Source organism: Halichoerus grypus, chromosome 2, assembly GCF_964656455.1.
Source record: "Halichoerus grypus chromosome 2, mHalGry1.hap1.1, whole genome shotgun sequence".
NCBI lineage: Eukaryota > Metazoa > Chordata > Mammalia > Carnivora > Phocidae > Halichoerus > Halichoerus grypus.
Window position 1 is genome coordinate 152169975 of NC_135713.1, and position 24616 is coordinate 152194590.

At 55.0% G+C, this 24616-nt stretch overlaps 3 protein-coding genes across 7 annotated transcripts; 2 read left to right on the forward strand and 1 right to left on the reverse strand.

The window, feature by feature from the left end:
* Window positions 1-1581: 1581 nt before the first annotated feature.
* Window positions 1582-4100, reverse strand: SAT2 (spermidine/spermine N1-acetyltransferase family member 2). Of its 4 annotated transcripts, XR_013445988.1 has the most exons (7): window positions 3752-4098; window positions 3559-3610; window positions 3319-3402; window positions 3126-3227; window positions 2928-2968; window positions 2475-2795; window positions 1582-1743 (listed from the first exon to the last, which is right to left on the reverse strand). XR_013445988.1 is itself a non-coding variant. In XM_036066364.2 (6 exons), the coding sequence occupies exons 1-6, from the start codon at window positions 3815-3817 to the stop codon at window positions 2628-2630; spliced, it is 513 nt and encodes a 170-aa protein (XP_035922257.1). In that variant the 5' UTR covers window positions 3818-4098; the 3' UTR covers window positions 2448-2627. The 4 variants fall into 4 exon arrangements, 3 of the variants coding, with proteins under 3 accessions (XP_035922257.1, XP_035922259.1, XP_035922261.1); XM_036066364.2 differs by lacking the exon at window positions 1582-1743 and having other exon boundaries at window positions 2448-2795; XM_036066366.2 differs by lacking the exon at window positions 1582-1743 and having other exon boundaries at window positions 2448-2795; window positions 3132-3227; window positions 3752-4097.
* Window positions 4101-4309: 209 nt separating this feature from the next.
* On the forward strand, window positions 4310-8622 carry SHBG (sex hormone binding globulin). Of its 2 annotated transcripts, none has more exons than XM_078067866.1 (8): window positions 4310-4419; window positions 5712-5803; window positions 5951-6140; window positions 6666-6827; window positions 7049-7211; window positions 7345-7481; window positions 7992-8205; window positions 8457-8622. In XM_078067866.1, the coding sequence occupies exons 2-8, from the start codon at window positions 5775-5777 to the stop codon at window positions 8603-8605; spliced, it is 1044 nt and encodes a 347-aa protein (XP_077923992.1). In that variant the 5' UTR covers window positions 4310-4419; window positions 5712-5774; the 3' UTR covers window positions 8606-8622. The 2 variants fall into 2 exon arrangements, with proteins under 2 accessions (XP_077923992.1, XP_077923991.1); XM_078067865.1 differs by lacking the exon at window positions 4310-4419 and adding an exon at window positions 4923-5566.
* A 7682-nt stretch (window positions 8623-16304) lies between these two features.
* ATP1B2 (ATPase Na+/K+ transporting subunit beta 2) lies at window positions 16305-22553 on the forward strand. Its single transcript, XM_036066355.2, has 7 exons — window positions 16305-16998; window positions 18796-18924; window positions 19282-19386; window positions 19480-19685; window positions 19923-19979; window positions 20756-20854; window positions 20966-22553. The coding sequence occupies exons 1-7, from the start codon at window positions 16887-16889 to the stop codon at window positions 21128-21130; spliced, it is 873 nt and encodes a 290-aa protein (XP_035922248.1). The 5' UTR covers window positions 16305-16886; the 3' UTR covers window positions 21131-22553.
* The last annotated feature ends 2063 nt before the right edge of the window (window positions 22554-24616 follow it).

Sequence of the window (24616 nt, forward strand, 5' to 3'; positions counted from 1 at the left end):
CTGAAGACAGACACTTAACTGACTGAGCCACCCAGGCGCCCCTAAGGTTTTATTTTTTTAAGTAATCCCTACACCCACTGTGGGTCTGGAACTCACAACCCCGAGCTCGAAAGTTATATGGCTCACCACTGAGCCAACCAAGCGCCCCTCTATGCTCCCTTTATTGTTATTTATTTTTAAATATTTTATTTACTGGGGAGCCTGGGTGGCTCAGTGGGTTAAGCGTCTGCCTTTGGCTCAGGTCATGATCTAGGGGTCCTGGGATCGAGTCCTGCGTTGTGCTCCTTGCTCAGCAGGGAGTCTGCTTCTCCCTCTGCCTCTGCCCGTCCCTCTGCTCTTGCTCTCTCTCTCTCTCTCTCTCATGAGCGCGTATGTGGACTCTCAAGTAAATAAATAAAATCTTAAAAAAAAAGATACGTTAAAAAATAATAAATATTTTATTTATTTAAGAGAGAGAGCTTGAGTTGGGGGGAGAGCCGAGGAAGAATCTCAAGCAGACTCCTTGCTGAGTGCGGAGCCCGACTCGGGGCTTGATCCCAGGGCCCTGAGATCATGACCTGAGCCAAAACCAAGAGTCAGATGCTTAACTGACTGAGCCACCCAGGTGTCCCTCCATGTTCCCTTTAAAAAGTCCTCCCCCTCAGTGCCCTCCCCTTTGTTCTCACTGCCAAGGCCAGAATCCAGGTTCTTATCACCCCATACAGATCATGCCCAACATCTGATAGAATCACCTCGTAAGCGGCTAATGAGGTGACGAGTGGGCAGGAGCCCAAGGCGAGGCTGTGGCTGAGAACAGAATGACGCTGGAGTGCAGACATCCCGTGAAAATTGGCCAAGACAGGGGCCCAGGCAAGAGAATAATGTGAAAATCATAAACTCCGAAAAGCAAAGGCAAAACAAGATGGGGCAAGATAAAATTTGGCAGTATTGCTCCCTAGTTTATGCCCTTTTCTTCTGCATGAAGTTTTAAAGTTTAAAGTATTCTATTCTAGGGGCGCCTGGGTGGCTCAGTCATTACGTGGCTGCCTTCGGCTCCGGTCATGATCCCAGGGTCCTGGGATCGAGCCCCGCATTGGGCTCCCTGCTCGGCGGGAAGCCTGCTTCTCCCTCTCACACTCACCCTGCTTGTGTTCCCTCTCTCGCTGTCTCTCTCTCTGTCAAATAAATAAATAAAATATTAAAAAAAAAAAGATATAAATCCCTGTCAGATTGAGATGAGCCAAGGCCATGAGACTGGATTTTTCTGGCTCCCAGCTGTGGAAGGGGTTGACCAGCTTCATTATCTCTTGATCAAGATTGTCCTAAAGGCCCTTTTGCTCTAAATTGGTTTTAAGGGCCCCAAATTGGCACCACTCAGGAAGAGTTGAGCCCCTGATGTGTTCTGTTCGGCCGAATCTTTTTTTTTTTTTTTTAATTTAAATTTTAAGGTGGATCTTCAATTGTCTACATTTCCATAGAAATCTAGTGATCCTGTTTCTTACAATGTACACATTTATATTACCTGCCTGCCCCCTTTCAGTGTCTAAATTATGGCCATGTAACCAATGGTTCATCAACAAAAGGAATAATATGCCACCGTCAGAAGTGATGACAGATGCATGTTTAATAGCATAGGAACATAGATGTTTCTGATATATTGTTAGAAAGTATATGATCCCGGGGCGCCTGGTTCCACAGCTGTAGACTATGTGTCTCTTGATCTCGGGGTCATGAGTTTGAGCCCCACATTGGGTGTAGAGCTCACTAAAAGAAAAAGAAAGGTATATGATCCCACCTCTACTCACTTAACTAATTATGTGTATATACGGACACTGAAAAAAATCTGCAGAATTGATACCAAAGGGTTAACAACACTTACGTAGGTAAGGCTATGGATTCTATTTTTATTTTATATGTACGTTCCAATTTTCCTACAAGAAACCCACAGTACCTGTGTAATAGGGTATTATGAAAGTAGGACAGGAGCTTGTCTCCCTCCTTCTCTCCATGGGTCCTAGAGGTCTGTTTGGTTTTGCTGAACTGAAAATAAGGACTTTGTGACTTTTGAAAAAGAAAAAGCGCTGGTGAGCTGATTTTTTTTTTGGAAGTTGAGGCAAGTGTTCCTTCCCTGCATCCCCAAAACACCACCAGCAGGTGGCAGTCTGCTCCATGGGTTGAGCCACTGGGCCGGCCTCAGCCTGGGGTCCTGCACCTTGCAGTCCAGACACTGGAGGCCTTTGTCTGGGTCCCAAAGTGGGACCGACAAGCCTGATGTGCCAAGCTGGCCCCTTGCTCTTCTTTTCTCTATATTTCACAGATCAGAGCCAACACTTGGCCCTCTGAGGGTGAACGTCGCCTTGGGCCCACCTCTACCCCCTGAAGCAGCATCCCCCTCTCCACACACACACCAGGAGACCAGAACATTCCAGAAGGGTCTCGGGGTGGCTGAAGCTTATTGAGTCACGCACTTACAGTAATTCTCCTTTATTTCTCACCCTCAACAAGGAGGAAAGGCCTCCGCCCGGATACTGCTCTGCTCCTAATTTGGCTATAGTCACTCCCAACCTCTCTTCCTTCAGGGAGGCCTCTGCAGAGTGCTTGAGCTGGTGGGGAAGGAGGTCGACCCTGGAGATCCCCAAGGAATGGCCTCACTTTCCCGCCAACTTCCTCATGGCCTCTCCTTCGAAGCGAAAGGCATGCCAGCCCTCGGTTTCAGTCAGATCCTGGGCTCCCAGGGCCTTGTACAAGGCCATGGCCCTCTGGTTCCAGTCCAGGACTGCGAGGCGGAACTGGGAACAGCCCTGATCCAGGGCCACCTGTGGGAGAAGACATCGCTGACTTTTCCTTCCAAAAAGGAAAAGGCTTTCTCACCCTGCATTTCACTGCTCTGCCGCCCCTACCCGCTTGCTTTTCCAGGGCCGAACTCATGGCCCCATCCCTCGTCTCACCTGAGCCACCTTTTTTATTATTTTGGAGCCAATCCCCTGACCTGTTGTGGGGAAAACGAGAGAAAACAAAAAGGGGGCGGGAGGAGGGGTTATTTCCGTTGAAGGGACTCAGAAGAGGCCATAAGGCTGGGGTTAGGGGGCAGGGGAGGGAGGTTGGGTCTGGGTGGCTTTCCTCCCGCCCTGGCCCCAGCCCAGTACCCCTACATTCCGGCGTCACATAGATGTCTTCCAGATAAACGTTGCGCCCCTTCCACGTGCTGTAGATGAAGTAATACAGCCCATAACCCACCACACGGGGCCCTGAGATGGAGACAGAAGAGGGCACTGGGCGCCTGGGAGGGACCTCTGAGAGCGCCGGGACCGGGACCCTCCGAGGCCCTGCTGGTCTTACCCTGCGGCTCCCCGGGGGCGGGAAGGACCTCTGCCACCAAACAGTGATAGAAAGGGTTCCCTCCGAAGCCATCTGCTCTCAGGGCTGCGGAGATGGGGATTGTGGCAAAGAGACAGAGAAAGGGCCTGGGTGTGCGCCCGCCCGGCCTGGAGCTAGGGCCTTGGGGACCCATCCCTCCCTTCCGCTCCCCCCCCCCCGCCCGCCGCCGCCTGGGCCAGGACGCGGGTGCCGGGCCCCCACCTTCTTCGCTGATCTGCACCTGCTCCGAGAGTTTCTCGTACTCGGCCAGTTCCTACGGCAGCGGGGGACAGAGGCCGGATCAGGGCAGGGGACCCCTCCCGAGGCGGCCCCGACTCCCCGCCCGCCCCCCTCCCCCGGCCGCGCCGCCCGCATCCCCTCGGGGGGCTCCCGGTTCCTGGCCCGCAGGCGTCACCCGAATCAGCCTCAGGATATGTCCACAGTCTCCCTCTTCGGCCTCTCGGATCCGCACGGAGGCCATCTCGATCCCCGCCGTCTGGGACTGAAGTCCGGGCCCCTCCCCTCCTGTCCTGCCGGCAGGGGGCCTGCGAAAGGGCCTACGCACCGGGCCGGGACAGCCTGGGGGCGCCGCGGGCTGGGGCCCGGGGGGCTGGTGGGCGTGCGGGGGGTGCTCTCGGCGCCGCACCCCTGCACCCGGGGGGAGCCGGGGGAGTGCTCAGCGCCGGGGGCGCCGGGGGGATCCTCTCGGCGCCGCACCCCTACACCGACCGGGGGCCCTGGGAATGCTCAGCACCTGGGGCGGCGGGGGGGGGGATCCTCTCGGCGCCGCACCCCTGCACCCTCCCGGGACGCGTCCCCCCAGCCAATCAGCTGGCAGAACAGGCACGCCCCGAGGCCCTAGCCCTGTCCCCCGCCGCCAGCCCCGTGACTGGGCCCCCGGGCAGGGGTCAAGGCTGGACTGCCCGCTCCCTCGCTGTTGTCGCCCGGGTGTCCCAGCCTCTGTGGGTGAAACCCCGCAGTTCAAAAGTCACCTCCCCCGGCCTTCCCTAAGTGAAGGGTGCAGTGATTTTCCGCTGCACTCTTCAGTCACGCTCACCCATCCAAGGGCCCCCGCGACCCTGGGTGAGTCCTAAGTCCCCCAGCTCCGAGAGCTGTCTCCTAGGGGGTCTTGAGTGGCTCCAGGTGTCCTTTCTCTCGGCGCACTGGGATTTCAAAACGGGTCAGGGAGAGGGTGATGCATTTCTATTGGTAGATGGTGAAATCCGAAATAAATGGAGAAGAGGAGATAATTCGGAGTGGGGGACGGGCCTTTTCTTAGTAGCCACTAAATCACAGTCAGGGACAGAACCTCCCTCTGAGGCCAGCCTCAGAGGCCTGGGAAAACACTGAGGGAAGAGCTCAGAGCCCACACCAGGCACTGTGCCTGCCTTATCTCAATGAGTCCTCCCTACAGTAACCCCATGAAGTAGGTACTATGTTTCACATTTTATGAACAAGGACACTAACAAGCACCGTGAGTGGAATGACTTGACCAGACTCACCCAGCCGGATATTTAGTATCGCAGGTCTCAGCCGTAGTTCCTTTTTTTTTTTTTTTTTTTTAGGATTTTATTTATTTATTTATTTGAGAGAGGGAGCATGAGAGAGGTGGAGGAGCAGAGGGAGAGGGAGCAGCAGGCTCCCCACTGAGCAGGTGGGGCTCGATCCCAGGACCCCCGGATCATGACCTGAGCCCAAGGCAGATGCTTCACCGACCGAGCCACCCAGGCGCCCCTCAGCTGTAGTTCTGACAGAGGATGCTCCTTGGGGTGCAGGCAGGACTGTTTCTGGACCTCAGGCCCGCAGAGGCAGCCTCCCCAGGTGGGCAGAAGGCTTCAAGGACCCAGGTCAGGCTGTAGAGGAGGAGTGGGGAAGTGGGGTATCCTGTCCGAGTTCATACACTCTCCTGGCAGGGGGAGTGTAGTGGAGGAACTCTGTCCCTCCCCCCGAGTTGTCCTCAGAGGGGTCAGAGGGGCCAGAGGGTCAGTGCCCGGTCTCCTGCCCCCCTTCTTCCCCCCGGGGCAACCTTTAACCCAACACCAACTACAGAAAGGCTGCCTGCCCCCACACATTCTCCCCAGAGCTCTCTGAGCCACAGAGAGGACCGCAGCTGACCATGGAGGGCCAAGGCCCGCTGGTCACATCGCTGCGGTGGCTGTCACTGCTGTTGTTACTGCTTCCACCTCCGGGCCACCAGGGACAGGCCCCGAGACATGGTCTCTCCACCCAGGTGCGGCTGTTGGGATGGGGTGCTCAGCCCGCGTGCGGGACTAAGTGAGCTGCACTTGGCTCAGCTCCTGCCTTCTTTTCCTCCCCGCCCCCCCCACCTCTCCGTCCATCCTCGCTCTACCTTGTTTGTTTTCTCTCGCCGACAGAGGGTCCAGGACCCCCCTGCTGTGCATCTCAGCAATGGCTCAGGACGAGAGCCTATCAGCATCATGACTTTTGACTTCACCAAGATCAGGAAGTATGAGGTTGACCTAGCCCCTTGACGGAGTCCCCGACCCTACCTTCCCTCCCTCGGATCTTCTCCCTGTCCTCCAGCCTCCCCCACCCCACTTTTACCCCCAGAGGGCATGCCCCATACACAGTCTTTCCTTTTCTGTCCTTCCAGAAGCTCTTCCTCTTTTGAGCTTCGAACCTGGGATCCAGAGGGAGTGATTTTTTATGGCGATACCAACCCAGACGATGACTGGTTTGTGCTAGGACTTCGAGATGGCAGGTCTGAGATCCAGCTGCACAATCAGCTGGCGCAGCTTACGGTGGGCGCGGGGCCCCGGCTGGACGATGGCAGGTGGCACCAGGTAAGCCAGATCCGGGCCCGAGGGGCGGGGTGTCCCGAGCTGGTCCACGGAAGGGGAACAGAAAGGAGTTTTCAGGCATCCCTTTCCCACTGTCACCTTATTCAATCTGCACAAAACCTCCATGGAGTTGCTATGCTTGTCCCCGGTTTTCCGGATGGGAGTTCTGAGGCTCACGGCCCCAGTGAGCCAAGGATGCTAGCTGACTCCATGAGTCTATGTTCTTTTTTTTTTTTTTTTAAGATTTTATTTATTTATTTGACAGAGACACAGCGAGAGAGGGAACACAAGCAGGGGGAGTGGGAGAGGGAGAAGCAGGCTTCCCGCTGAGCAGAGAGCCCGATGTGGGGCTCGATTCCAGGACCCTGGGATCACGACCTGAGCCGAAGGCAGACGCTTAACGACTGAGCCACACAGGCGCCCCACGAGTCCACGTTCTTTCTGCTATACTTGGCCGCTTCTGAAGAAGAAAGTGGTGGAGGCAGGCCACAGAGGTTCTGATTGGGCTCCGCTCCTTCCTCCCTGCAGGTGGAAGTGAAGATCCTTGACGATTCGCTGCTACTGAATGTGGACAGGGAGGAGGTGCTGCGCCTGAGACAGGTCTCTGGGCCCCTGGCCAGCAAACCCCAGCCCATCGTCAGAATTGCGCTGGGGGGACTCCTGTTCCCCGTCTCCAGCCTCCGTTTGCCGGTAACTACATCACAGGGCTGGGGACCGACCAAAGCTGTTGAAGTGTGGCTGGCTGGGGGACCGTGGGGGTCCAAGGCCACACTTTGAGCGAGCGAGAGAGAGAGCTGCGTGGGAGAGGCCAAGTGCTTGTGACTCACAGCGGAGTAAACTGAGGGTGGGGAGGGGCTCTGATGTCTTGAAGGCCACATCCCCACGTCTTCCCTTCCCTCCACCGGCTCCAGCTGGTCCCTGCCCTGGATGGCTGCCTGCGCCGGGGTAACTGGCTGGACCCACAGGCCCAGACCTCGGGATCTGCTCCTACTAGCAGCCTCAGAAGCTGTGCCGTCGAGTCCCAACCTGGGACGTTCTTCCCACCAGGGACCCGTGCAGAATTCAATCTCCAAGGTAAAGGCTGTTTTTCCCTGCACGGCCAGCTCTGTGTCTGCCTTCCCCGGTCTCCCTCCCAGCACTCGCTGCCTCCCTCCATGAGTCCCCAGCCTTGAGTCCTCAGGGGGATCACTTCTCCCCCCTCCCCCAGACATTCCCCAGCCTCATGTTGAGCCCTGGGCGTTTTCTCTGGACCTGGGACTCCAGCTGGCAGCAGGCTCCGGCCGCCTCCTTGCCCTTGGGACCCCAGAAAACCCTTCTCGGCTCAGCCTCCACCTAGAAGATCAAGTAAGAGTGGGCGCTTCCTGTATTCAGTGGAGCCTGGGAGCAGCGGAGGGGGGAGCAGCGGAGGGGGGAGGGGGGGGACACTCCAAGTTGTCAATGTTAGGAAAGCTTAAGGTGGGGGGGGGGTAGAGACGCATCCTGAAGCTGCCCACAGCAAGCAAATGACATTTTATTTATTTATTTATTTATTAGATTTTATGTTTAAGGACTCTCTACACCCAACATGGGGCTCCAACTCACAACCCTGAGATCAAGAGTCGCAGGCTCTGTGAAGTCAGCCAGCCAGGCACCCCTACAAATGGCTTTTATCTAGATTGTATTGACTTGGGAGAGGTGTGGTTTTATGGAATATCAAGCCAGGGAAATCGAGGCAGCATTTAGGTGATCGAAATGGTCGGCAGACAGAAGGTAGGGCACAGAGGCCCCACTGAGGCAGTAAGGGATGGGGCCCCAGGGAGCTGATGCAGTTCATTCTTTCCACCCCCCCCAATCCCTTTTCCGCACACTCTGCAGAAGGTGGTGCTGTCCTCTGGGTTGGGGCCAGAGCTGGATCTGCCCCTGGTCTTGGGACTCCCTCTTCAGCTGAAGCTGGCTGCATCCGAGGTGGTCTTGAGCCAGGGGTCTAAGAAGGAGATCCTTGCTTTACCTGCCTTGGACTCGGACCTTGCGTCCCTCCTCAAGCTCTGGGTCCAGCCGCAGGGGCGCCTCTTCCTGGGGGCTCTGCCAGGTAAGACAGGGACGTTCGTGTTCCTCAGCACACCACTGGAAATAGCTAGAGGGAAAGGAAAAGAAAGGCAAGCGTGTGGTTTTAGGGGAAGGAAACTTCTGGAAAGGGAGAAGAGAGGCCACAAGAAGAGAAGGGATAAAGGGCAGCGGGAGAAAGTGCTTTAAAAAACTTGAGGCAGAGAGCTGGGAAAGTGGGGGGCAGCCTGTGGGTCCAAGCTGCCCTAAGGCCCCCTCCGTGCCCCCTCCCTCTAGGAGAGGCCTCTTCTGCCTCCTTTTGCTTGGATGGCCTTTGGGCACAAGGCCAGAAGCTGGACATGGACCGGGCCCTGAGCAGAAGTCAGGACATCTGGACTCACAGCTGTCCCCAGGGCCCAAACAATAGCACCGGCACCACCCATTAAATCCCCACCTAAGAATCCCCTTGAACGTTGCTCATTCATTTATTCAACAAGTATTCACTGGGCGTCTGCAATGTACCAGGCGCCCTGCTGAGCACTGGGTTGTCCTGATGAGTAAAAGCGACCCAGGTTCCTGGCCTCTGAGCGCTCACGGTCCCCCTGGGGGAGGCAGGCATCCAGCAAAGACTCACAAGTAAGTGGATGATTGGAAACCCAATAAGCGCCATAAAGGAAGGTCAGCTTTCTTGCGCCAAGGCTGGTCCTGAGAAGTCCAGAGGGGAGGGAAGCAATGGAATTCTCTGGTCCCTGAGATGGGCCACTGCTGTGCAAGGAAGAAGCAGCAGGGGGTGTGAGAGAGCCGTGGAGACAGCGGGGCAGGGGTTCTGGGAAAAGGGGTGGAAACAGCCGGGAGAGAGAAAAAAGGAGTGGAGCCTGGGGCGAAGCAGCCTGCATCTCTCCCGGTCTTGGTCCACTTGCTGCATTCCCAGACGAATTCGTCTCTACTCCATTAAACAAGAGCTGGTTTATGCTGGTCCCAGCTGGGAAAAACAGACAGATTCAGGAATATCTCTGCCTTCAAAGAATATGGTGACTCAGCCCTCAGCCCCCAGACCTCTGCCGAATCCTGGTGCCCCAGCCCCTACCCAGGGTACGCACCCTCCTGTCTCAGCCCCTAGCTTCCTGGGAAACCTTCAAACCCGGACCCCCAGCCCCCTAGGGAGCCCTGGGGCTCCATCCCTCAGTCCCCACCTCTCAATCCTCATCCCTCTCTAGAGCTGTTGACCCATCCCCCATCTCCAGAACCCATGGGGATCCCAGCCTCCTGGCTTCTTAAAATGATTTTCCTACCAGTCACCCTGGCAACAGGGTGAGTCACTCATTGGACCCGCTGTCTCCTTCTGCAGGGATCAGCCAGGACCTAAATGACCCCAGGGTAAGGAGGCTCCAGGAGAGTCTCTGGGGCTGGAAGACACAAAGCTGAGGCTTCTCCTTGGACCCTCCTAATCTTGACTTTGGTGGTCTACAGCTGCCCCCAGCAGGTGGAGTGTTCTGGAGAGCCCTGAGCAGGGCCAGGAAGCCCAAATTCAACTCTGGTCCCCTGGGCAATGTTGGGGGTCTGCCTGAGCCATTGGATATGTCCATTCAGCTGATATTTACTGAGCGCTTACTGTGTACCAGGCACTGTTCTAGGCACTGAGGATGCATTGATGAAAAAAGACACAAGCCCTGTACTTTTCTCTTTTCTTTCTTAGATTTATCTATTTGAGAGAGAGAGAGAGAGAGAGAATGAGCATGAGTCAGGGAGGAGCAGAGGGAAAGGGAGAGAGAAACCCTAGTGGACTCCATGCTCAGCATGGAGCCTGATGCGGGGCTCGATCCCACGACCCTGAGATCATGGACCCGAGCCAAAACCAAGAGTTGGAGGCTTAAGGAAACCGACTGCACTGCCCAGGTGCCCTCACCATCCCTGTTCTTATGGAGCTCACGGTATGGGGGCAGGGGCAGATAGCCCGTAAACAAGTAAGCAAGATCATTTCAGATAGTGGTTAGTGCTGTAAAGAGAATAAGATCCTGTAACGTAAGCGAGGACAGTGGTAGACGGGCATGCATTGGCCGGGTGGTCAGGGATGGCCTCTCTAAGGCAGTGTCACTTGAGCAAAGACCTGAATAATGAAAAGAAACCAGTCCCATGGGTCCCTGGCTCAGGTGTGAGCCAGTGGGGAGGGTTAAAGGACCCTCAACACACCTGGGTCCCCATCAAGGGGTGGGCCTGAGCAGCAACCTCCTGAACTTTTGTCCCTGAGGATTCTCCCAGGGCCTGGCTTTTCTCTCCTCCCTGCACCCCACCCTGTCCAGGACACCGCGCCCCCAACCTCTCTTTCTCCGGTCTGCCCTAGATTCCAGGATTCCTGATTACCGTCCAGAGCTGTCTACGCTCTTTCATTAAGACTGACTTTGCTTCGACACAGAGGCTGCCAGGCCCCCACCAAGGGCACCTTCAGTGGCTGCCCAGTGTTCTTGGGTTCCCCCACACCCCTACAAACCTTTCTGGGACTTGGCAGCATACCCTGCAGCCTCCAGGCCTGGTCCACCCACTCACTCCACCCTGCGTGCTGCCTCTCTCTTCCCTCCCTCCTTCCCCTTCTCCCTCCCTCTCCTTTCCCTTCTTTTAAGCAGCGAATGTTGGCTGTTGACCATACGCTGAGCTCTGTGTCAGGTAGTCCACAGGGACCCCGAAGATGAGTAAGACTCACTCCTGGTCCTGGAGACCCAGAGTCTTGGGAGAAAGGTAGACAGACATGGGCAATGCTTGAATAGAGATCCCCATGAAGGGCCAGGGAAACTGGCTTCGAGTTCTACCAAGGATCATCAAAGAGGTGAGCCACTGAACGTTTGAACTTGAACAAACGCCTAAATCTCTTGACTTTTCATGTTCCCCATCTACAAAATGGGAAAGTTACTCTACTCCAAGGCTTGCTGTGAAGATTTGATGAATCATGTGGACCAGATTCCTAGCCCTGAGCTTGGCCTATAGGAAGTGTTCTGTATATGAGAGATGTTGCTTCCATCGCTATCATTGACCTCATGCATAGTTCTTGGAAGAGAAGTCTGAGCCTGCCCGTATAAAAGACGAGGAAGGGTGTGCAGGGGCCGGCTCAGACGGGCTGAGGGCAGACTGAGGAGGCTCCTTGGGCCACGTGGTAAGAGGCCTTGTAGGTCCCGCTGAGGAGCCGGCGGGCTTGGTCTGGTCAGTGGCAGAACATCTGTGTTTGTCTCCTTTTTTTTTTTTCCCCCAATTGTGGCATAACATACAATTTACCATCTTAAAAAAAAAAGATTAATTTTATTTGAGAGAGAGAGCGAGCGAGAGAGCGCATAGCTCTACAGGGGGGAGGGGCAGAGGAAGACAGAAACACAAGCAGACTCCGAGCTGAGTGCAGAACCTGATGCGGGGCTCAATCTCACGACCCTGAGATCATGACCTGAGATGAAACCAAGAGTCGGACCCTCAACCAACTGCACCACCCAGGCGCCCCACAATTTACCATCTTTTAAAAAATTTTTTAAATTTGACTCTGGTTGACTAAACTTCACCATCTTAACTATTTTTATGGCTCAGTGGCGTTTGAGTTTCTCAGTTTGGGGCAACCATCACCACCACCATCCATCTCCAGAACTCTTCATCTTGCAAAACCGAAACTCTGTGCCCATTAAATAATAGCCCTCCACCCCCCCATCCCCACATCTGTGTGTTGGAGTTCTCTTCTTTCTTCTTGTCTCTGCAAAGACCTATCTTGTTGGGAACCCAGATAGCCAAATCCCTGGGATTTTCGGGAGCGGGAGGAGGACCAAGGGGCACAGACCTCATGACAGCCTCTGGATTTGGGAGAGCGGCTGTGGCTTTTTTTTTCTTTTAATTTAATTTTATTATGTTATGTTAGTCACCATACAATACATCATTAGTTTTTGATGCGGTGATTCACGATCCATTGTTTTCGTATAACACCCAGTGCTCCATGCAGTACGTGCCCTCCTTAATACCCATCACCAGGCTAACCCGTACCCCCCACCCCCTCCCCTCTAGAACCCTGTCTGTTTCTCAGAGTCCATAGTCTCTCATGGTTCATCTCTCCCTCCGATTTCTGTGGAAGCCCTTATTCCCTTCCTTCTTTCTGGAGATGGCTGGGTTCCAGGAAGGGGCTGGAGGTTTGTAATGGCTCTTTTTTTTTTTTTTAGGATTTTATTTATTTATTTGACAGAGAGAGACACAGCGAGAGAGGGAACACAAGCAGGGGGAGTGAGAGAGGGAGAAGCAGGCTTCCCGCTGAGCAGGGAGCCCGATGCGGGACTCGATCCCAGGACGCTGGGATCATGACCTGAGCCGAAGGCAGACACTTAACAACTGAGCCACCCAGGCGCCCCGGTTTGTAATGGCTCTTTGACCCCCACCCCTTCCTTACCATATTTCCCTGTGAACACCCATGCTGCATTTGGTAGCATGCTCCCTCCCGCCCCCCTTCATGCTGACCCGCACCTATAGGAGAAGAAGACGTACATGGGTGCAACAGATACCTTCGGTCTCACCCTGAAACGCACAGAAGACATTCATTCTTTTCCGAGGGAGCCCGTGTATAGGACGGAGACTGAGCCAGCGGTCTGGAGGCTCTCCCCAGGCCTGTGTTTGCCAGGCCATGTGGGTTGAGGGTAGCATCCAGGCCTCATCTCTCCGGATGGAGCCTGGCTCATTCCAATGCTCCTTGCCTGATGAAAGAAAGGGCAAGTGCCCCCCCTGCGGTTTCTAGAAGGAGCCATTCCATGTTGAAGCACAATTCAGCAACCAGACTTTATCTTCCATAGCTCCGTGGGTTGCTTGGATATAGGAGGATATGATATATATGAAGTCTAAGACAAAGGCCTGTTCACAAAATGCTCAAAGTCTGAGCTTTCAGCCCAGTTACTCCAGACAAAAACCCAGGCATTAGACTCGACTCCTCTCTTTCTGTCACCCCCATGGTTCCTGTGACGGTCCTTCCACCGTAGATCCTGAACCTTCCCTCTTGTCTCCACCTGTAAACCTGCTCCCCTCCTCTAGAACTTCCACATCTCCTGCACAGTTTCCTGCGAAGCCCTCCCCATGGGTCTCCTTGCTTCCCGTGGTCCACGCTCCACGCTGCAGCCATGGTGATTTTCATGAACTCTCATCACATCACTCCTCTGCTTAAAACCCTAGAATTGCTTCTGGGCGCCTGGGTGGCTCAGTTGGTTAAGCGACTGCCTTTGGCTCAGGTCATGATCCTGGAGACCCAGGATCGAGTCCCGCATCAGGCTCTCTGCTCAGCAGGGAGTCTGTTTCTCCCTCTGACCCTCCCCCCTCTCATGTGCTCTCTCTCTCTCAAATAAATAAATAAAATCTTTAAAAAAACCCAAAAAAACCCTAGAATTGCTTCTGTGATCGTTGGATTAAAATCCAAACTACGCCCTTTGACCTGTATGATTTGGCTCCTGCCTCCCTCTTGGATCTCTGGCTGTACCCATCTTGCCTTCCCTCATTGAAGGCCAGCTTTTGCGCTAATCTTCCTCCTCCTGGAAGGAAGAGTCTTCTCCTACAGGTCCCTGTGGCTCCTTTGGGTTAGTCGGGTCCCACACTGACCCTTAAGCTCTTTGGTAAGGCCCTCCTGGACCATCCAGGGGCTCTCTGGCACATCACGCTGTTTTATTTTTCCTGCATAATATTATAATGCATTGTTTCATTTGTTTGCTGGTTTTTATTATTTATTGGAACGGGAGTCCCGGGAGCACAGGGACCAGAACAGTGCCTGGCTCTAAGTAACTGCTCATTAGCCTACGCACTGAATGAATGAATGGGAGTTGGGGCTGGACTCTGAAGGGCGGGCCGTCTTCCAGGATGAGGGAATGAAATGGGCAAAGGTGTGAAGCCAGGAGTAAGCACAGTTTGTCCTGGGAGTGGCCGGCAAAGCTCCAGCGGAAGACGAGTTGGGTCCTAGTGGGAAAGGAGGTTGGGGACACAGGCTGGGTCTAGATTGTGGAATGTCCTGAAGGAGAGACAAAAGAATCAGGACTCCATCCTGCAAGCTAACAGGAAGCCATTGAAGACCTCTGAGCTGAGGAGTGGCCTAATTAAAACTGTATCTTGAGAAAATTAATCCAGAGCCTGCTCCAGAGCCAGCTGCATAATTTGCAGGACCCAGTGCACAACCAAGATGTGGGATCCCTTGTTCAAAAAGCAGGGGGAAAGGGCCAGTCAAGCCCTGAAAGAGAAAATGTTTTCCTTTTCTTCTGCCTTTCTTTCCTTGAATTCTCATGGGACTTTCTGCTATTTAACGTTGTTCGAAATAAAGAAAAACTACCATTTTTCTACCTTCAGCTTTCTGATGAGCACAGAAGGACTGAGAAGAAAAGGAATTATGGGCAACTCAGCGCTCCCCTTCCTTCCGTGTCATCCTTGCTAGCAGAAGTGGTTGGCTCAGTCAGGAAGTAGCCTACACGACGGAGAAAGGGTAGAGTAAGACGCCTCAGTCACCCATGTCTTCTAGAACACCACTGCCTTCTTTTTTTTTTTTTTTAAAGATTTTATTTATTTATTTGAGAGAGAGTGAGAGAGAGAGAGAGCACAAGGGGGGGAGCGGGAGAGGGAGAAGCAGACTCCCTGCTGAGCAGGGATCCCGATGTGGGACTCGATCCCGGGACTCCAGGATCATGACCTGAGCCGAAGGCAGTCGCTTAACCAACTGAGCCACCCAGGCGCCCCCACTGCCTTCTTTCTGTATTCCAAGCAAGGTCCGCTTCAAACGTAACGTGTGGCCTCTCAGTGATCAGCACCCCGAGTGGTTCAGGTGTATGCATAGCATAACACGCTTACCTCGTCCTCGCTTTGAATCTCGCTGAGCTCCCATGTGCGGTGGGTCTGTGCCCAGGGAGCCTCACGAAAGGCATGTTACCTGCATCTCCTCTGCTCACACGCACACTCCATTGTCCCATTGGACTTCACTTGCAAATTACAAGTTCAAAGATAAAATTATGAAGAGTTCCAAGACAGTGACAGCAGAGCACTCACCCAAGCACAAGGCTATTCTGAGCACCAACCTTGTTTGAGCAGATCCCGGGTTCATGAAGCTAGGCTCGGGGAAGGTGGGGGAGAGCATCTGAGGGGGAGGCTGACAATCAGAATAGGCATTGTTGAGGACGGGAGCCAAGGATATTGGGTGATAGTTGAAAGGAGAAAAAACACTTCTCCAAGGGAAAGTGACAAGATCTGAAGAGAAATGAAAAGTAACAGATAATGATTCTTAAGTCGAGGTCTCTAGAGGCTCTGTACCCCCCTACTAGTCTGTGGGTCTCTTGAGCCCCAGGAGAACCGTGACTTTGCCTCTCCAGGGCTAGAGTTGCATAAGGTCTCTTGTAGGTACTCAGTAAATGTTTGTCGATCCAAATGGGCAAACGGGGAAGGGGGAGTTCAGATATGGGGATGGGGGTGGGGAGACACAACACCTGAGCACACCTGGGTCCGGGGCCGGGGTCTCAGGGCAATGCTAGGGCCCGGGAATGGGAATGTGGTGTGGGGAAGGGCTTCGCCCAGAGAGTGGGTGGGGACATGGGGAAGCTTCTAGGCTTGGAGAGGACCAGGGGCCGTGGAACTTGTGCAGGAGGTATGGGGGTGCTGGGTGGGTGGTAGCTGCTCCCCAAAGGGGATTTCCGTCCTTTGGTGACTTCTAGCCATCTCTGTGTGGCCTGTTCTAGCACTCGTCCCTACTGTTTGTCCTGGTCTTTGGCGCTTTCTCTATTCCTCTCACATTTGGCCCTGTCCGTCTCCGGATCTTAGTCTCCAACGGCCGGCCTGGGGCCCCTTCTCAGCACAGAACGGCTTCCCTCCCCAGCTCCGTGTCACTCCGGGGTTATCTTTCCCTCTCCTCCGCCCCGACACGCCCTCCATCCCCTCCATTCACCTGATCCCGTCCAGTACCTGGGGTGGGGGGAGGGGAGAGACCTCCGGGTGCTGAAGAGGCGGCAGGGGGGCGGACCCAATCCCTTTCTCCATATTTGCATATGTATGAGGTCGCCCGGGCCAGCGGCGAGGAGGCGGGGCTTCTGGGGGTGGGAAGGGGGCGGACACCCCCACGGCCGCCGAGTATAAAGACTGCGCGCCGCGACCGCCGGCCCCGCACTGCTGAGGAGCGGAGCCTCCGCCTGGGGGACCCCCATCCCTGGCTGTCCCCCAATTGCGCGTCCCTGCCCCACCCCCGCGGCCGAGCCACCACTCGTGTGGCGGTCTCCGCTTGGCGGAAGAGCCTTGAGCGGTCACCCGGCCCCTCTCCACAGCCCCTTTGCATCTCGGATTTCGGGGCAGCCCCCTCCCCCACCCCTCCCCGGCCTCCTTGCACCCCTATTTTTTCTGCGTTTAGCTCCGGTTTTGCAGCCGTCTATTTTTGCATCCCTTTTCATTTTGTTTCTAGAAGGTTTGGGGGGGGTGAGGCTGCACCGCACCCCTTCCCCTTTCTAACCTCCCCTGCTCTGACAGTCCCCCTTTTCATCGTAGCTGGGGGGCCTAGGATCCGTGCATCCTACGCCGCGCTGCCAGCACCCCGCAGCGCGTGGCCGTGCGCCCCGGAATTTGCAGCAGCTGCCTAGCTGAGGAGGGTCTCCCTCGCCCCCTCTGCCTTTGCTCCCCGCGCGTTCCGGAGCGTGCGGGGGGGGCTTCTGCGCGCCGCACCCCAGCTTCTCCGCAGCCCCCAGCCCCGCGCGGGACTCGCCCCCCGCCGCCAAGATGGTCATCCAGAAGGAGAAGAAGAGCTGCGGGCAGGTGGTTGAGGAGTGGAAGGAGTTCGTGTGGAACCCGAGGACGCACCAGTTCATGGGCCGCACCGGCACCAGTTGGGGTACGCAGGGCGGGCCGCGCGAGGGGCGGGGCGGGGGTCCGCCGGGCGACGCCGGGCGGGGGGGCAGCGGGTCCCGCCGGCTCGGCCCCAGCTCCCTTCCCGGGTCCCCGGCGTCCGGCCCCCCTGCCGGGCTCTGGCCTGGGAGGGGACCGAATCGCCGGTCTAATCTCCCCGGCCGGCCGCTGCGGAGGCGGAGAAAGTAGGTCACCGCCGCCTTCCCGCCCCCCGCGGAGCCCCCTCGCGCGGGGGGTCGCGGGCCGTGCGCGCGTGTCCGCGCCGTGGCGCTCGCGCTCCCTCTCGGGGCAGGTCCGCTCCGCATGGTCGCCCCCCCCCCCCCGCCTTCCCCAGAAGAGCGCCCCTTCCCTCCCTCTGGCTCTCACTAGCTAGCCAAGCCCGTCTATTTTTAGCTCGTGCCCATCCCCTGGACCCTGGGAACATTCATGAGGGGGCGGGTCTTGGAAGGGTGGGGGTGTGTGTGGGGGGTTCTTCACAGCGGAAGTTGTCAGTATCCCACTGCTGAGCGTTTGGAGCTTTCTGTGGCTGCTTTGTGGGTGGGGGGCGGGTGGGGAGGGGTGGCCCTGGGAGATTTTGGAGGTTGGATGTTCGGCTCAGATGTCTCAGGCGGAGGGAGGAGTAGATGCTAGAGGTGGGGAGACGCGTACATCATCCGGCAGAGCGTGTCTGTGGGGTTGGGGTGCCTTGGGACCTCCCCAACCCATAGCAGGACTCGAGGTGTGTGGAGGGAGTTATCTCTAGTCGGGGGGGGGGGTCTGGTAATGGACTTGAGTGCAGGTGAGGGGTGGCGAGCTTCCAAAAGGGATTGTGAAGCGGGGAAGTCGAAGCATGGGGGACCCTGTGTGACACAATTTGCAATTCATCCACGCTGATTGCACGCTATTCCCATCAGCACCCCCCACCCGGGGCCCTGGAGGTGGGTCCAGTGCAGTCCTTGCCTTGGGGGGGGGACTGGAGGCCCAGCCCCTGGGATTGGAGGGGTCCCTGACTGCTTGGGGAAATCTAGAGAAGCTTCATGGGGAATGTGTCTTCTGAGATGGAAGGACTGGGGGTCCTGGGTGGTGGCAACAGCAGACACCGTGTCCATCCAGCAAGCACCTGTTCTCTGCCTGGAAGGCTCTGGGATAGTCCACCTTTACTCTCCGCCTCTGCCTTGGGAGCTGTGTGTGAATTGGGGGTGGGGTGACTGTTGAAGGCTCTGGACAGCTCTGAGAGATGTCCTAGGTAGACAGGATTCGCGTGCAAGGTCTGACTTGTGTAGGGTGCCGGGGGAGAGAAGGGTTTGCTGTTTGAACGTGAGGGTCCGTAGTCTGAGAGATGGGGTGAGAGTTTAGTTGTGAATGGCGGCCAGAGCTGGTGTAAAAAGTCCTTTTTCTGGATGGACAGCTTGAAGCACGAGGACCAATGCAGCAATCACAGATGTGGTGCCTTTTCAGGGCCGTGAATGGTCGAGAAGTTGGGAACATAATTTGATGCAAAATGACTGTGGCCTATACTTGGGGTTGTCCCAGCAACGAGAATTTAGGTCTCTTGTGGCCTCCGCAAGGCTGGGCTTCACGGTGCCCTAGGACCGGAGGGGGCTGGGAGCCATGGCTGGAAGCCAGACACAACTGCCTGTTTCCAGCTTGTCTCCTTGTGCTCCCAAGGGAAGGCTCTAAGATGTCCCCAAGACTCTGTGACCCGTCCCCGTGCTGAACCTCCGAGTGGGAGACGGGTGTGTGGGGATAGGCGAGGTCATCCCGGGAGCCTTGGAACCTGCTGACCTCATTTCCTCCTCCCTAGCCTTTATCCTCCTTTTCTACCTCGTCTTCTATGGCTTCCTCACGGCTATGTTCACCCTTACCATGTGGGTCATGCTGCAGACTGTCTCTGACCATACCCCCAAGTACCAGGACCGACTGGCCACACCGGGTGAGTGATGCACGCTCCCCACCCGCCATTAACTGGCCCTGTGCCCCCCAAGCCTCCAAAAAAAGAACTTACAAGCCCAAGAACTCACAGTTCACAGAGGCTTGGTTCTGGTGGCCCGATTGCCATGTACAAGGGAGTGCTTGAAGTCCGCCTTTCTTCTTGTTTCCTGCGGCGGAGAGCTTTGTGACCTGGGGAGGTGCTCTCTGTCCCCAGGAGATCGTCCTCCTGTGAAGACGATCTCACATCTTCACCCCATCCATCCATCACCCTGCTGCTCCCTATGTCCATCTTCTTCACTGTGTGTGTGCTCCCTCATCGTATATATATATATATATATGTCGGCTTTGTCGGCCATAGGCTTGATGATTCGCCCCAAGACGGAGAATCTTGATGTCATTGTCAACGTCAGTGATGCTGAGAGCTGGGACCAGCACGTTCAGAAGCTCAACAAGTTCTTGGAGCGTGAGTGTGGTTGTGCGGGAGCTCAGGCAGGGGATTGGGGGACCCAGGAGGCAGAACAGCGGGCCCATGACCCTGTCTCTCCCACCTCCTTAGCTTACAACGATTCCATCCAAGCCCAGAAGAATGACGTGTGCCGCCCTGGACGCTACTATGAACAGCCGGATAATGGAGTTCTCAACTACCCGAAGCGTGCCTGCCAGTTCAACCGAACCCAGCTGGGCAATTGCTCTGGCATCGGGGACCCGACCCACTACGGTTACAGCACCGGGCAGCCCTGTGTCTTCATCAAGATGAACCGGGTACGTGTGACCGTGGTCACCGGGGAGGACCAAGGAGGAGGGGCCGGGCCCACCCTCTGCTGGCAGACGCTCTCTTTCACTGGGGCTGCTGGATGCTGGAGAGATTTTTGGGTGTTTAAGTGGCTGGGAGAACAGGAGAGATGGGGCCGTCGGAGGCTGGGGTGTGTGGAGGGAAGGCTGGGTACCTGTGTCTTTATCATCTTTTTTCTCTCGCTCCTCCCTCTCTCCTCCCTCCAGGTCATCAACTTCTACGCCGGAGCCAATCAGAGCATGAATGTTACCTGTGTGGGGAAGGTGAGTTTATCGGGCCTTGCCCACCTGCCCACCTGCGTGCCCTTCGTGGTTTCCACCTAATGCACTGATCTCTCCTTATCTTCTTTGCTCTCAGAGGCCCCTTCACTATAGGGACAAGGGGGTAAGAGTGGGTGCCACTGTGACTCGAACTCCCAAGGGGCTCCCACCCCTCTTGCTTCTCTCTAGGATGCAGGAGCCCGCTCTTGTGTGGATAGACACCCGCCTCCCTGACTCCACCCAAGCCTTGGCTCCCGGCTTCTATCCCTAACCCTTCCACCTTCTCGTCTAGTCCCTGATAACCATGACTTCCGCTCTCCCTCTCGCAGCTCACCTGTTCCTTCTTCAGTTCTTTCTAGGTGTCTGGTAGTTAGCACCACCCGCCGCCACTCAGTGTCCCTGGACCCCACCTCTGTCCTCTCTAGAAACTTTCTGTCCCTCTTCACTCACACCGCTACCCCCTCCCCTGCCTACTGAGCCCTTACTCATTTATCTGTTCTCTCTCTCGGCTCTGCTCCAGAAACCGATTCCTGAGACAGGGGTAAGAACTCGGTGTGGGAGTGTAGCGGACGGCTTTCAGTATCATTAGCGCCCTTCAGGACTTCCCAGTCTGACGGAGGAGACAGGCAAACACACACACATACAGGCTCACAGCCCAAGGGAAACTGATCTGAGACAGAAATTATTTGGGGGCGAAGGAAGAACAGAGGGACGTCTGGAGAGCTCTCGGGTTCCTGGCGCCCCAGCATGCTCTCCCCCACCCTTCTGCGCCCCCACAGAGAGATGAAGATGCTGAGAATCTCGGCAGCTTTGTCATGTTCCCTGCCAATGGCAACATTGACCTCATGTACTTCCCTTACTATGGCAAAAAGTTCCACGTAAGTCCCGCTGGGGGGCCCGGGCTGGCGGCTCCCCAAGGGGAGCGGGGTCCTTGGGGAGGAGGTTGAGTTGCCACGGGCCTGGACCTTTGCTCTCCTCCTCTGGCCCAGGTGAACTACACGCAGCCCCTGGTGGCCGTGAAGTTCCTGAACGTGACCCCCAACGTGGAGGTGAACGTGGAATGCCGGATCAACGCGGCCAACATCGCCACGGACGACGAGCGAGACAAGTTTGCCGGCCGCGTGGCCTTCAAACTCCGCATCAACAAAACCTGAGGCCCCTTCCTCCTGCCCCCGCCTCTTTCCTATGGATGCTTCTGGAATGTCCCTGACCCTGCCTGATCCCTCCCTCACCCACCCCAAAGGTATTTTTTATAACAGAGCTATGACTTGTTGGAGCCTCACGCCCTTTTTCTTTACTTGTGAACCCAGCCTGACTGCCATTTGTGATTCCCAGCCCTCAGTTTCCCCCCCTTCCTCTCCCGATTCTAGCTGATTCTAGCTCGGTCACAGGCAGGGAGACAGGATCCCGGGACGGCCCCAGGGGAGTTAGCTGTTCTGGTTCTGGTTTAGCTGGGAGTGGGGTGTCTCCACCCCTCCGTCCCCAGAGAGCTATAGAAAATGCCTGCCCGCTCACCTTCACACCCGCCTTCACACTCATCCGCCTCCTCACACACACACACACACACACACACACATCTCGGTTCACCCCTTTCTCTGTCTCTCCCGCACTTTCTGCCCCATCTACACGGTCCCTGTCTTGGTGGCTTTGGACGCATCCGGCTCCTCCTCCGGCCTGTCCCCACCCCCTCCCATCCCCATTCCCTCCTCTGAAAGACAACTGTTTGTAATCGAGGACGAGGTGGCTCTGTGGCCTTTTCCCTGTTCTCTGGCACATCAGTCTTCTCACCCTCTGGTGGCGGCGTGTGCTGGGAACGAGGGTCTGGAAGGGGAGTGCCCGTTGGTTCTTGAAAATTCTCTTCCTGTCAATAGGCACTCCTCAGAGGGATGGGGTTGACCTAGGCTGAATGTCCACTTTGTTTTTGCCGATGGCTCACTTCTCCCTGTTTGTTTTCCCAGAATATCCTTCAAGTTCCACTCTTCCCCGGAGCCCTGGGGGAGGGGCAGCCATTTTGGCTGGGTCCCCAGTGGCCACCTTGGAAACGTCAGCTGGCTCTGGGATTATTTCACCTCCTTCCCCCCGGGCCCAGAGCTACCCCCACCGTCCTCCCTCTGGTTTCTCTTAGCATGTTATCAACTAATCACTAACTCCTTCCCTCTCCGCATGTCAGCCTGAAGGTTGCGAACAGCCCCTCAGTCTAGGCTCTGAATGTCTCGGCCCCCCGTCTCCTTCAGACCCCTTGGCGTTTTTAAACGACCCCATAGTGTCCATAGAATGCTCCACGAGGGGCCTCTGGTATTCTTGAGCGATAGTGCCCTTCATTTCTGCCCTCTCTAACGGTCCATCTCTTTTCTGACACTGCAGCCCCCACACCCCACCCTCAGACGGACCCTTCCCTCCTTCCCTCTCGCTGCTCTGAGTCTCTCCCCTTCGGGTCCCCATGTTCTCCTGCATTGCCCTCGCCCCTGTGGTCTCTCTCTGCAGTTATTTAATGCCTGTGTCAGATCTACTGTAAAAAGAGGATAAAGTACAATAAAATGAGAGCAATTATATATATAAATATATATCATACATGGAGCCCTGCGTGCGGGTGGTTCCTTGCCGAGCGTTTGGAAGGACTCTGGGAAAGGGAGTGGGGGGTGGTGGGTGTGGGTGATTCGGGGCTTGCTCAGTCTGGCCTCCTTCCCAGCTCCGAGCTCTCCGTCCGGTGTCCAAGCAACTAGATCACTCCTTCACCTGTATGGTCTTTGCGATCACTCCGTGCAAGAGAGGCAGGAAGCCTACACCCCTTTGTACAGCGACAATACTTAGGATGCCTACTGTGTGCGTTCCAGGCACCATGAGGACACACTTATGAGAGAGGCAGAGTTCCCGCTCCCAAGGAGCTCCCCAGTTTAACGGGAGAGGTGAGGAGCACATGAAACACTCTCCTACCAGGTAGACCTACACAAACGTGCTTCCAGGAATGGGAGAAAGCTGAAAGCCGGCGAGGACAGAATTCAGAGTGGACATCTATTTTCTATCGGGGGCTTCCAACGGCGGGTTTCCTAGAGGCTTAAAGGATGGGGTGTTTGGGGAAGAGAGCATAGCGTCAGCAAATGCCCAGGGACGTGAGAAAAGCTGACCAGAAGAAACAGACCTCAGAACGATATGATCCTAATTTTGTGTAAGAGTATACACATAAGCATAGAAAAAAAGGATGGGGGGGGGTCCGCTTAACAATGTTTATTGTGACATACAGGGATGGGTCTAGAGCCCATTTTTATTTTTCTTGGGGTTTGTTTTTGTTGGTGGGTTGACAACGAGTTAGTCTTAGTATTTGCCACGAAAAATGCCTTTAGTATATAGGCACAGATCCACACAATTTTTTTTTTTTTAAGATTTTATTTATTTATTTATCAGAGAGAGAGCACAAGCGGGGGGCAGCAGGCAAAGGGAGAAGCAGACTCCCCGCTGAGTAGGGAGCCCGATGTGGGACTCGATCCCAGGACCCTGGGATCATGACCTGAGCCGAAGGCAGATGCTTAATCGACTGAGCCACCCAGGCTTCCCAGATCCACACAATTTTATCATGAATGCGTCGTACACACTAGGACCACTGGGTTTAGTCACCATTGTGCCGAAATTGCATCATATTATATACTTTTGTGCATTTCACTTTCTTCACTCAATAAATTTCTTGTGCCACTATTTCACCTGGTAGAGCTCTAGTTTTTTTTTTTTTTTTTTTTTTTTTTAGATAGCTGTGTCGTATTTTTCCTGTTGGGTTGTTCTTATTGATTTGTTCAAGCTCCTTGACAGCTGTAGATATAAACTGTTTTTTGCATTGCAAAAATCCCCCCCGCCCCAAGCGATTGTTTGCTTCGCCCTTAAAAAGTGTCCCTCTTCAGATAGTCCAACATGCTTAGCTCTTTTGCAGTTCCTGGGTTTCCAGTCACTAGAGTATACTCATATTTTCTAGATTTTTTGGGGGGTGGGCAGTATTTTCATTTCATTTAAACGTCTACATTCACTTTAATCCCTCTGATTTTTGTTTCTTTTTGTGTGTGGTGTAAATGTGAGTCCAACTTTATTTTATTTTTCTAGTTTTGTCAGTTTCGCTTTACTTTTCAAAAATCAAGGGCTCCTGGCTGGCTCAGTTGGTAGAGCATGCGGCTCTTGATCTCGGGGTGGTGAGCTTGAGCCGCAGGTTAGGCGTAGTTTACTTAATAAAAGAAATATTTTTTAAAAATCTGTAATTTATTCCCATTGAGGTGAAATGCCAACTTTGGCCATATAATAAAAGTTCCTGTGTGCCAAGATTTGCTTTCAGATTTGGTACTTACTGCCCCTGGCTTGTCTATGACTCCACACACCAAGCCATGTTGATTTTATTCCAATAGTTTTACAGTGTTTTTTGATATCTAGCAAGGAGAGTAGGTTTCCCTCCATTGCTTTTTTTTTTTTTAATTTTAGTAATCTACCCCCAACGTGGGGTTCAAATTCATGACCCCGAGATCAAGAGTCGCATGCCCTTTGGACAGAGCCAGCCAGGTATCCCTCCCCGCTTTAAAAAATTATCTATTTACTTTTTTAAGAATCTAATCTCTACACCCAACATGGGGCTTGAACTCACGACCCCGCGAGATCAAGAGTTGCAT